Genomic DNA, 13110 nt, shown 5'->3' with positions numbered 1-13110 from the left:
CTATCTTTCTTTATATGCAAAATGACCATCTTGGTATCTAAAGATACAGTGTGTGTATAGCATGTGGTACCTGGCACAAAGGAACACTGTATTTATATTTGCATGTATTGTTTATTCATCAGAATCAACGTTGTTACTTTAAAAAGACAATAGTGCTTACTGAGGTGTCCATACCCAGACACAGTGCCCTGGAGAGTGAGGCCACAGGAAATTTCCATTCAAGGACACTTTGATACTCTCTCTGAAACTCATTCTTTCTGAATATGACATCATTTGTTTGTTAACCTGTTGTTGTGTCTGTCAGTTGTATATGTCTGCATTACCTTCTGTTTTTCATAAAATATTTTATAGAACCTAGAAACAGAATAAAAACCACTGAGATAAGTCAGTTCAGTCTCCAAAGGAACAGATGTGAAAAATAGGTCTACATGTAATGAACTTGTTTATAAATTATAGAAATATGAGGTAAAAACATACTTGGGATTATGAGCACAGTCTATATTAATTCAAGGGAATTCTTAAAATATAGAAAACCCAAAGAAGGAAATTAAAGTGCCCATAAATCTACTACAGAGAGATAACAATCAATGTTTCCTTGTATCTTCATCCAGTATTTTGTTCATAGTGTATACAAACACACACAGGCAGAAAATTGGTATTATCCTGTAAATATGTTTAGCACCTGTTTTTCTTATATACATTTTTTTTTCTACACTGCTAAATACTTGTCTAAATGTGGTCATCAATAGCTGCAACAAATTCCTTTGTTTCATAATTTATATAATTTGTTTCTGTACTGGTTTGTCATGTAGATTGCTTTTCATGTTAATTATCAGTAAAACAACAGTACTGAACATCCTCTTTTTAAATGTTTACATATATCTAATTCATAAAAAGTGAATATGCAACCCTTAAATGTTAATGGATTTTTATGTACATTGACAAATTGTTTTCTATAAAGGCTGTAACAATTTACTCCTCTGGCAGCATCATATTACATACCCTTTTCCCCTAAATGCTCTCAGACACTATTATCATTTTTTGAACTTCACAGATTTGATATGCAGAATATGGTATTTCATTGTTGCTCTAATATTCTTGTGATTACCAGAAAGTTCTAACATTGTTATCTATTCATAGATCATATATAATTGCCATACGTTCTTGCTAAGTAGCTCTGCTGAATAACTGTTTCTCAATCTCAGCTTATGTCCCTCCAGGTTCTTTTACACAGTGTGTAGAGGTCTTCTCGGATAAATGGACAGTGCTCACTGATACCTTTCATACTTGTTTGTTTCTCTCCTCCCATTTAACATTTTGAATTTGTCAGTCTCCAGAGTGCTGACTTTCCCCATCATCCCTCACCTTTTCCTTCACCTTCTGAGCTTAATGAGCATAATATTTCCAGCAAGAAATGCGGAAAATCCACTCATGTCTCCATGGTTGGCTTATTTAGAAATTCAAAGCTATGTCATTTCAGTAATGTCAAAGTTACACCTGTAGAATTCCTGTACTAGAAATTAATCTGGAAAGCAGCTGACCTAACTTGAAATTGTTCTACTACAAGTTAAAATAATGACAATTTCTCAATCCCTTAGAATACTCCACTTTTTTCTTCCCACCAACATACATTAACTGGCTCTTTCTTAACACAAGTCCCTTTCTCATCATCATCTACTATTTTAAATATACCGACACTGTTTGTGCCTTCACTTTGTTGGTTATTATTATTCACAGCTCAATAAGAAACAGCATTTTCAAAAATAATTTGGGAAGCAAATATATTTTAAAAATACTTAGAGATTTAGGGAACTCTTTAATGAACATTGTATATAGTTTACCATACATGGTTTCCTTATGAACTTACAGAATAAGCAGCAACTTTTCAAAGAATTTGATTAAAATTATGTGCACAGACTAAAAAAAAATGTAACTTAAACAGAAACAGAGATGCACTTTTATTATACAAAATACCTTAAGCTTTAATTCTTAAAAAAAAAAAAAAGTATCATAGACCTATACAGTTCAATAGAACTTTCTGTGCTGTTGAAATGTTTTACACCTGAATTGTCCAATTTGGACTTGCTAGCCATTCATGACTACCATGCACTTGAAATGTGACTCGTGGGACTGGGGAACTGAATTTTTAATTGGATTAAATTAATTTCAATTGTAAGAGTTATGTATGACTCATGGTCACCATATTGAATAGAGTGACAATGAACCATACATAAATGTTGAAATAAAACATTAAATTTCAAGTATAATATTTATATTAACCTACTTTTTACTTCTTCTTTGCCTTTTGAAAGGCTTTAGGATTTTAGAAATGATTTAGTGATACATTTTCAAATTTAAGCATTCCACTTTAACTGATTTTGCCCATTAAAAAAATGTGTATAATTTTGGACTTGGTAGTAGGACACATCTATTATAATTACTTAGTAACTAAAATGAAAGAACATGTTGGCAATATTTTCCCTAATTTTTATACAGTCCCGTTAAAGCTTTTTCAGAAGAACTGAGCCTCATCTATTATTTTCAAAGTTATCAGGACTTTTTCATTCATTTAATGACGGATCGATCTACAAACCCTTCAGTAAATTGTGTTATCTTACCTTGTCTCTCCTTAAAATGAAAAACACTTCAAAATTATTCTACAGAAGATAAAATTGCTTCTCTTTACTGCACAGCTTCATTAGGCACTCTGTTGTCAAGTACACACTAGCTCACTTCAGGCTCAACAAAAGGAAGCAGAAATAGAAATCATGACGTTTTCCCCATCAAGTCACCGCTCATAAAACTCTTCAAAGATAAAAAGCATTACGCAAAGTGATATTTTATTGCTTTAATACATATGGTTCTCACATACCCTATTTGATTGGTCTTGATTTTTCAAAAGAAGCAAAAAACAAGAATTTTTGGATATTAGAAATCACTGATTAATTTTGACATAATTGAAATTTTTTTTTTAGAATTTTTATGAACACAAAAGAATAATGAGAGGAAAATCTGAGAGGGTCAGATTAGCACCTCATGGTCACCTAAATTTTATGTTGCCTTCTGCAGTGCTAACTTATATTATTGTTTAATAGAATTAGAACTATAGAGAGAATTTTAAACCATTTGAGGCAGGGATTTCCCTGGTGGTCCAGCGACTAGGAGTCTGTGCTCGCAGTGCCAGGGGCCTGAGTTCGATCTCTGGTCAGGGAACTAGATCCAAGTGGTGCAACTAAGTATGCACATGCCACAACTAAGACCTAGTGCAGCTAAATAAACAGGAATAAATGAATATTTTTAAATGTTTGAGGCAGAAGTATCTTCTATTGTAGATGCTTTATTTCACAGCTCCAACTGGCTAATTCTTTTCATGCTTTGGATTTTTGTGGGGGAAGCTTATGACTTCTGTAACAGCGCACTATTTTACTCAAGAGTCTCTTTTGTTCCTGAGTCTTTATGCTGGGAATGAACTTGTTATTGAGTTTTGCAATACATGCTATTTACATTAAAGAGTACTCTCACTAAATGGTGCTATCTGCCAGGTTCAGTTAGAACTAGAAAAGAAAATAAGAATTAATCATTAGGCACCAGTCATTAAGCATTGCAACACATAGATAAGCACATGTTAGCTAATCATTTACTTTATCATTCAGACAAGATATTAAAATATTTATATAAATATAAGAATCAGACAATTTAGGAAATAACTCCTACATTCTCTCCGTTAATGTTAGTTTTCAAGCAGACAAATAAACTAGATTATCACTAATCATGCCACAGGGTACTCATTAAACTGTTTCCATTTGAACTAGAATGGATATTGATTGGAAAGAATTCCTGGTGCTTCCATATGATCACTCAGTCCCTTCTGCTGATATTGTTTAAAATATCTAAAAAAGTGCAATTCAACGGTTATGCTTTGAATCATATTGCCTTAAGATTTTGATTATTGAATTTTATTCTCTGTGTGTTAGCTGCTCAGAGATTTATTTCATTTCATTAAAAAAAAATTTAAAGCCCTTCATGGGTATTATAGTTGATCTTAGTTTTGTAAAGATATAATAAAACGGTTGAAGCTGCATCACAACAAGATGGAATGTTTGGTTCATCATTATTTTGGCTAGCTCCCTAAGAAGACACATGAGTAAAATACATTTCTGGAATCAAATGAAAGCTTCTAGCATTGGCAGGAGCCACCAGTAAATACATTCCTAATTACTTGTTTTTGACAGGGAGATGTCTGAAATACAACAGAAATGACCATTTGGAAGCTGTCATTAATTGGCAGGTCATCAAACAAAACTCATTCTTATTGATTTTGGTTTTGTTAAATTCATCTCCTCCCAATTGTTGGAGGTGTCTGAGCAGGTGATAGAACTAGCATGGCAAAAAAGGTCACTCCTTCCCCTTACCCCATCTGCTTCATCAATAATAAACTCCCAGAGGCTTCACTGTCATGCCCATTGTTTGAGCCTTTCAAAGTATAGGATGAAATTAAAAGAAAACTAGTTTTAAGCACCTACTAATATGATAGATGCTATGCAAATTTTAGGATGAAGAAGGCTCAAAAAGCCCCATCACAGTGATCCCAGGGCAAGTCCATGTTATTTATTTATTTCTGAGAACTAAATTGTTTAGCAAAATGTATAGGAAACCAGTATATAGGAATGTATACCATTTAGGCAGAAGCTGAGTGATGGTTTCATATGCCTTAAAAGTTAAAAAGAGAGAGAGAAGACATGATTCATGTACACCAAGACACCTTACTAAATACCATGAAATTAGCATTTTCTCTAATGTGGGATAAAATTTCACTTGAAAATTATATGTATGTCTTTCGTTTATGCCAAAAAATTGTGAACTGGATTGATAAGCAGTGTTTCCTAATCTGAGAAAGATGAAGATGTATTTGGTGAAGGGCTCTAGATGCATCCCCAGCCCCCACAGAGTTCATTTTGGGCCACTCCCTCCCCCTTCCTCTTCTGCTGTAGACCTTCATGGAGAATAATCAGAAGTGGGTGAAAGAATATGCATGGAGAGAAAAGGAAGTACGTGTAGGTTGTGAGTAAGTATTTGACTTCCCTCCCAGATCTGTGGATACCTACATTTCCTGATCATGGTTACTAACAGACAGCTTTCTATCTTCTGAGTTACCACACTTCTCCTTCATGTCCTAGAGGACATCATTGTTGGGTCTGTTGACTTCAATCAAAATTTAACCTTCTCTAATGGGTTGCCATTTCCTTCTCCAATGCATGAAAGTGAAAAATGAAAGTGAAGTCGCTCAGTTGTGTCAGACTCTTCATCACCCCATGGACTGCAGCCCACCAGGCTCCTCCGCCCATGGGATTTTCCAGGCAAGAGTACTGGAATAGGGTGCCATTGCCTTCTCCGAATATAAAATGGGAGACAAAATCCTACAAGCCTAATTTGAGGGCCTAAATCTATAGGAATTAGGTCATTACATGCAGTATGATCTATGCTTGCTATATTGAAATTAGACAAATTTATGTCTGACATTTTCTGAACACATACTGTGTGAAAGGGATTATTCTAAGCAACTTTCATTTACTATATCATCTTAATCTTCAAAACAACTCTGTGATATAGGTACTATTATCTCTATTTTATAGATGAGAAAAATGAAGGACAGAAAGCATAACAAGAGCCCAAGGTCATGACATACCTAGTAGCAAAACTGGGATTTGAACCAGACTGTTCAAATGCATGAATTTTTTAATTAACACTATGACATATGACTTCCTAAAATCAATGTTTTAAATATAATTTATAGCTTGTCAAATAATTCCTGATAGGTATCATAGTATCAAGAAATGCATTCCTGTTATTCTAAGCATTCCAAGAGCTAGGTAAAATGCTGATGATATTACATTTCTATTTATACTTACCAAAGTCAGGCAAGCTAATAAGTATAAGGCTCAGGTCTTTTTTTAAAGTAGATTTTGAATATGTATCATCAGTGTCTTGTTTTGGTATAAAATACACTTGCTTATATTTATCTGACTTTTACTTATTAAAGTTCTTCTCAAAGTTTTCATCTAACCTATTCTTTAGGAACATGGCTGGGTTTGCTGATGAATTATTATAAATTCCTACATGCAATATAAGTGCTAATTATTAACCTTCTTGGATATGACACTGTATATTTAGTAAATAGCAATATTAATTTTTTAATGATTTAAGTTCTGTCTTCAATTTTATTAAAGAAACTTATCCTAAACCTTTAAAACAGACTCTTATTCTAGCTAAACCAGGTGTATTTAGGCTATGAAAAATTTTTGATTACTACCTATTCCTAAAGGACTCACTTTAGCTTCAGAGAAGTGGGATTATCTTACCTTCTTGAGTTCATATGTCAAGTTCTTTCAAAATGTATAAATCTATCAAGAAATTATCTTAAGTATACACTGGGTTTGAAAATATATTTGAACCCTGTTAAATAAGTGAGAAATCTGAGACTCTAATCAACATTTTCAATTTCCTGATGAAAAGACTCCTAGTACATGGGCACTGAGTTTCAGATTTTGATACTCAATTGTTTTACAGGCTTTGATTATTTAAATTTTTTATTTTAAAGGTCCACCTGGTGAAAAGCATGTAACTACATTCACTATTAAAGTGCAGTTTTTTTATAAGTGAAAATATGTTGAAAGGGGATTTTTTTTTCTATTTTTTGTTTTTCCAGATGTTCGAAGAAGAACAATTTATGAATACCACCGAGTGGAACTACAGATGTCAAAAATCACCAATATTTCAGCTGTGGAGATGACCCCATTGCCTAGTAAGTTAACATGTAAACAAAACTGAGTGGGAAAACAATTGCAAGTTTGATAATCTGGTCTATTTATGCGTGGGTCTCTGGATCCTGCATACATATGGGGATGCATGGGTGATTTCAATTTTAGTGGCGGTATCTTTTTTTTCCCTCTCCTCTTCATGCTGCCAATTAGTCTTGATGCATCCATTCTCTCCTGTTTCCTAGCGTGTCTCCAGTTCAATGGTTGCGGCCCCTGTGTATCCTCTCAGATTGGATTCAACTGCAGTTGGTGTAGCAAACTTCAAAGGTAAAAGAATAATGCAAAACATTTAAAAACTTTGTGAAGACTTGTTGCTTGTACTCTTCCATTGAGTTTTGAATGTGTAAGGTGTGTTAACTGGGTATACATGAACAAATATACACGTGTTAAAAAAAAACAAAACCACCAAAATGCTCAGATGATGGAATTGTCATATTTTTCTATGTTTGCCCAAAATGACTAGAAATCTTTATAGTCCATATGATAATTATCTGACCTACTTCTAATCACGATGGGGCTTAAAATAGATGATGGTGATGGATGAATCTATAAATTGATGCTATTGGTTCATAGTCTTCAGAAATCATGATATGATATATCTTCACAGCAACAAGGATGTTTTATGCTTAATCACATGAACATTCTTAGCAAATTCCTATAAATATCTCAGAGGTTACCAACCAGGATTAGAGGTATAGTCGGAGGCTGAGGAATGTGATGATACTAACTGATCTGTGCAACATAAATAGAATGTGTGGTTTGGGCCTGGGTTGTAACTAACTGACTTTGAAACTTAAGCTGTATCACTTGCTGGTGTCAAAGAGGTTTACTGATTTTCATGAATGCAAAGAGGATTTTTCAGTCTGTAGGGTTTTTCAGAGACTGGATGATCATTTGTTGGAAATACAGAGTGAAGACATTTAAATGTGTTTTATATGCTCAACCATTTTGTGCATCAGTTACATCCCAAGTGCTGGGAGAGCAGAAGTGGGTCATATAGATCAACCCACTCCAGTATTCTTGCCTGGAAAATTCCATGGACAGAGGAAGAGGAGTCAGGTGGGCTACAGTCTATGAGGCCACAAGGGTCAGACACTACTGAGTGACTTTCACTTCAGTGCCCACCATGGAAATTCCAGTGTGTCTGAAAATAAGGCCCCTCTCACCTTCAGAGTTCATGAAGTCTGCTTCTTGCTCCAGAAGGAGAACTGAGTCTTCAGGTTCCTACATGCTCCACCAGAGCTTTCCGTTTTATAAGAAGCCGGTGTCTTATCATCTTACTGCAGCCTTTGCTGTGATGATAGAGGCATGTTCAGGAAGACTTTAGAAGTTACTGAAGCTTAAAGAATAGAATTCCAATTCCTTGAGAACAAGCTTTTGGAAACATGTGTAGCTTGCTGACTTTAGGACAACCACTATAATATGATAGAAAGAGTAGTAGTATTTACTGTAACTGTTGCTTTATTTTCAACATAACATGTTGTTCCAATAATTTCTTTTGTGCAATGTATTGCAAATAATGCAAAAGCAAGCAGGCGATTTATGTTCTTAAAAATAGATTCTTGGCTGTCTCTCCAGAGTGGGAAGAACTGCTATAAAATGAAGGATTTATAATCCTTTAGATTCAGATATTGCTGACAATGCATACAAATTACATGCAGATCAGAATTTAGTCAAAATCCATTTAGATGATGACCAAAATGAATCTAAAGAGATGGCATTTTAATATGTATATTTAAGTAATACTGAACTAAAACATGAAAAATGCCCAGAAGAATGAAGTAGAAGGTTTTGATTTGGGGTGCAAACTTAATTCAAGTTCCAGTTTAGTGTTCACCAACCTTCCTTCATCTGAGTCTGTGTGAGTTGCCCAAACGCTGTGGTTCCTGGCATGGGTACATGTGTGCTCAGTCGTTCAATCATGTCCTACTCTTTGCAATCCCATGGACTGTAGCCGGACCCCCCCCACCAGACTCCTCTGTCCATGGGATTTCCCAGGCAAGAATACTGGAGTGGGTTGACATTTCCTTCTCCAAGGGGAGCTTCCCAACCCAAGGATCAAACCTTTATCTCCTGAGTCTTCTGCAGTGGCAGGAGGATTCTTCACCATTGAGCCACCCGGGAAGCCTGTGGTTCCTGGCATTCTGCTCCAACCTCTGTGTTTAGCATCTTGCTCAGGGCTTATGGATGTTTGTCTCTTATTGGTCTCCTCTGCTAGGCTCTGTGTTTATTAAAAGTGAATTGTCTCCGTATCTCCACAGCCAAAGATGTACCTGCTACTACAGAAACATGAATGAGTGAATGACTGATGGTTAGGTTCCAAATGAAGAAATCATGAGTCAGTGTGTCTGGGAATTAAACCTCTCACAGGATGAGGGACGTTTAGTGCTAAAACCAGGAACATTGACAGAAAACCAGGACGAACTAGCCACCTAGAGAACTATTAGGACAATTCTCGACTGAAATAATGGTATTATAAATGAAGGTTTGGGACACTAGTCTAGAAATCTACCTTCCACTAACCATTTCATTATTTTTAAAAAACATTTTTGATGCAAATATATGTTTAGGGTTCCAAGCAAGCAATTTTGACAATCAAAATGCATCCACAAATGACAAACTTCTTTATACTATTAATGCTCCCATTTTATTGAGAAGTTTCTCTGACATATATCATTCCAAAGAATTTCCAAAGATATTTAATTCATACAACATTTTTATAGCTGAGGAAACTGAGGCTTCCAGGAGCTAAGTCACTTGTATATGATCTCAGAGCTCTTCAGTGATGAGTTTGGAATTGAAACTCAATTTCTGTGACTTCTGGCCTTCTGGGGATTTTTTGTTTGTTTGTTTAATTGAAGGATAATTGTTTTACAGTGTTGCATTGGCGCCAGCCTGCCATTTTGATGTCTCACCTCTTCTGCCTCACACAGATCAGGCCACAGGTGCACTAAGCTTCTTAATGTTAAACACTTCCTGATAAACAATTGACGTACTATGGGAAAATGAATATTTCAGTTACTGAGGGTACAAGAAAAATACATGGTTTTGAAGTTGACATGAAAAGAATGTAGAAGAGAATCAAGTAAAGCATGACTTTTATATATTACTGAAAACATAGGTTTTTTTTTTTTAAGATTAACGGAAAAAGAAAGGTGATAATGCATATGAATGAGGAAGGAATTTGTCAAAGAAGAGTATTAAAGAAAACTTCAAGTTTTCTGCATGTTACAATTTGGTGTTTGGTTGCATACCAAACACCGGCTTAAAATCTTGGATTTATTTTTAATTCATCAGCAACTCGGTTATATACATATCAAGACCTGCTTAATTAATTGGTTTAACTATGGCTCATTGCACTTTTGTTCAACTTAATTTCCCCACTGCATTTTATTAATTTCTCCTTAGGCCTGTGAGCATCAAAACTTCACTTTTGCTGCCCAGTAGCATTTCCCTAGACTTTAGAGCTTTTGTTAACAAATTCAATAAAACAAGAGACATCTTATCCTAAGGAGCATGAAAATTGCCTCTCAAGCTCTTTTTTTCCATGCTTCTTACCTTTCCCTTTGTGCTTTCTTATCCCTGAATGATAATCAGTTGGTAGCAATTACTGAATTCTCAAGTTGGCCTTCCTCTAAAAAGATAAGATAATTTTAATTGGTTTGTTTATTTCCTTTAACTCCCATTTTTCAACAAACCAAAACCAAGCCAAAATGTTTATAATGGCTCATCCAAGGTCTAAAGGAATTTGAGTTATAGGAACATTTAATGAGATCGATGATCAAAAATGTTTTCTCAGAAGAATCCCCCAGTGGTTAAAACTCAATCCTTTCTCTGCCTTGGGCCTGGGTTCAATCTCTGGTCTGGCAACTAAGATTCTGTAAGCCACTCAGTATGGCCCACTGAAAAAATTTTCTTGAAATAGGTAGTCATTACTTCTAGACAAGACTGTTTTTATTTCTTCACTGAAAGCTGAGAGGACCTGAATCAACCACTTTCACCCATACCTTTTATCTTCACTTATTCAACAAAAAAAATTTAGTATCTCATGTTTAAGTTACTATCCTAGATTGTGAAGTCAATAGTAAATGAGAGAAAATTACTTCTCTCATAGAGCTTACATATTTAGTAAGCAAGATAGAGTTTAAGCAAAGAGATATGCAGGAAATAAAGTTAGTAGTGTGAGTACTAGGCCAAAAGAAATAAATAGGATATGAGAAGGTAAAATATAGCAAAACTGATAATAATAACAGGAGTGTACAAACCATTGTCTTTGTGAACAGACCTTGGTTTCATCAGCCATCACCTTCCAAATGTTTAATTTTTAACTGAAAATATTTGGTTGGTCAAAAAGTTTGTTATAAGTTTTCCATACACTGTTATGGATATTACAAACATTTTGACAAAGCCAATATATTTTGGCTCTTAAAGTACTTATTTACTCATTCATTTCCTTAAAAATGTATTGACTTCTTTTCACATTGATCTAAACAGCAACTGTTAGTCTAAGCACTGAAGAAGTTAGAAAACTAGTGAGGCATCAATCAAAGCAAAGTTCTCATGCACCTTAGAGTTTAGTGTATTAAGCTAGAAAATAAATGAATTGATAATTAAATTAAAAAGTCAGTTGATGATGAGTGGTCTGTCAAGTTGAGAGAGCTGGTACTTGTTCTGGACTGAGTGGCCAGGTAAGGCTTCTTGGGAAAAGTGATAGTTAAACTTAACTCTAAACAACTGCGAAAGATTGAGGGCAGGAGGAGGAGGGCACAGCAGAGGATGAGATGGTTAGACAGATCACAGACTCAATGGGCATGAATTTGAGCCAACTCCAGGGAATAGTGAAGGACAGAGGAGCCTGGCAGGCTGCAGACCATGGAGTCACAAAGAGTCGGACACGACTTAGTGACTGGACAGCAAAAACAAAGTAATTGGGAACGAGGTACACCAAAGTGAGACCAAAGAGCCTTTCCTAGGGAGACAGATTACTTTGTAATGGACTAAAAATGAAGGCAAGGAAAATGACATGAACCCAGGATACTTCCTAAATTCTTGTTCGACCAGTTTGATGGATGCTGGTGCTCACTTTTTGAGATAGGCAAGATGGCATATGAGATAGAGGCTAGGGTAGGGAGAAATAAAGAGTTTGGTTGAGGTAAACTCTTTAATAAATAAAGACTTTAAGGTGCCTGTCAGACTTCCAGGTAGAAATACTGGCTCGGTAGGGATATATGAGCCAAAAATTCCAGGAAAAGGTTATGGCTAGAAGCTTAGATTGGAGAGCTATTATCATATAGATAGCATTTAAATTCAGTGGACTGAATGAGATCAGCTGTGTAGAGAATATAAACTGAAAATAGAAGACATCCCAGGAACCAGCCTATGGCTTGGCATAATGAGGTATGATGCTGATTTTCCATTACATAAAATTATTTAAAGTATTTGTATGCATGTATGTTTGTTGAGACAGAGAATATCTCAGAGAAAATATCTAAAAGACTGATAAACACATTTGTCTCTAGGGAAAAGATAATCAACAGGGACAGGAGGAGAATGAGTATTGCTTTTCATTATATACTCTTTCCTGTGATTTGAATTTTGCCACATGAAGTTGATGACAAAAGGAGGAACCAACAAAGGGGACATAAAAGAACATAAATTCTTTAAAGGGTAGAAATGTAATCTGTTCTTACTCCTTTTCAGGTCTCCCACAGCACCCAACACAGCACTGGACCTAATAAAGGATTCCAATGCATACACGCTGGACTGAACTGTGAGATAACTGAGGCCAGAAATGTCCACTTTACTGGGAATTCTAATTGCTCTCTTTGGCCCTTTCTCCCCATTGGCTTTATCAGTGTCAACCACATGGCTATAGAAAGAATTGTGGGGATGCCCGGCATAAAATGCCAACATTTATCATCAAGCATTCTGAACACTGAGGAGTTAGTCTATTGGTGCCTCATTTTAAAAGAATTTTCCAACTTACAATTACTTAGTTCCAGTCAAAGTCATAAGACTGGTACTGGTAAAAATTTGGTAAGAAATATATTCTATGATTCCACCCATCAAAAGAATAAATAAAATAGGCAAACCTCTCCTAATGGTAGAGACATGGATCTACAGAAGAAAACTATAACATATTTACTTAAGGAAAAATAGAGATGAGGGAGAGATGTTTCTGAATAACGCGTCTCTATTTTTTTTTAACCTGTTATTTCTACTGCATCTCCCTGAGCATCTTCTGGCACTGCCTGTTATTTTCCACTAAATGAACTGGATTTCTTTGCAGTAA

General features: G+C 35.3%; 1 protein-coding gene across 2 annotated transcripts in view; it reads left to right on the top strand.

The window, feature by feature from the left end:
• The window catches only part of PLXDC2 (plexin domain containing 2), a 440730-nt gene that overhangs the window by 330898 nt on the left and 96722 nt on the right, over positions 1–13110 (top strand). For both annotated transcript variants that reach the window (XM_040248599.1, XM_040248598.1), the window contains exons 8-9: positions 6707–6802; positions 7004–7085. In XM_040248599.1, coding sequence (XP_040104533.1) covers positions 6707–6802; positions 7004–7085 — 178 coding nt within the window. The remainder of the gene's footprint in view (positions 1–6706; positions 6803–7003; positions 7086–13110) is intronic.

Source organism: Oryx dammah, unplaced genomic scaffold (assembly GCF_014754425.2).
Source record: "Oryx dammah isolate SB20612 unplaced genomic scaffold, SCBI_Odam_1.1 HiC_scaffold_10, whole genome shotgun sequence".
NCBI classification, from domain to species: domain Eukaryota; kingdom Metazoa; phylum Chordata; class Mammalia; order Artiodactyla; family Bovidae; genus Oryx; species Oryx dammah.
This window is presented reverse-complemented; position numbering and strand designations above follow the sequence as displayed.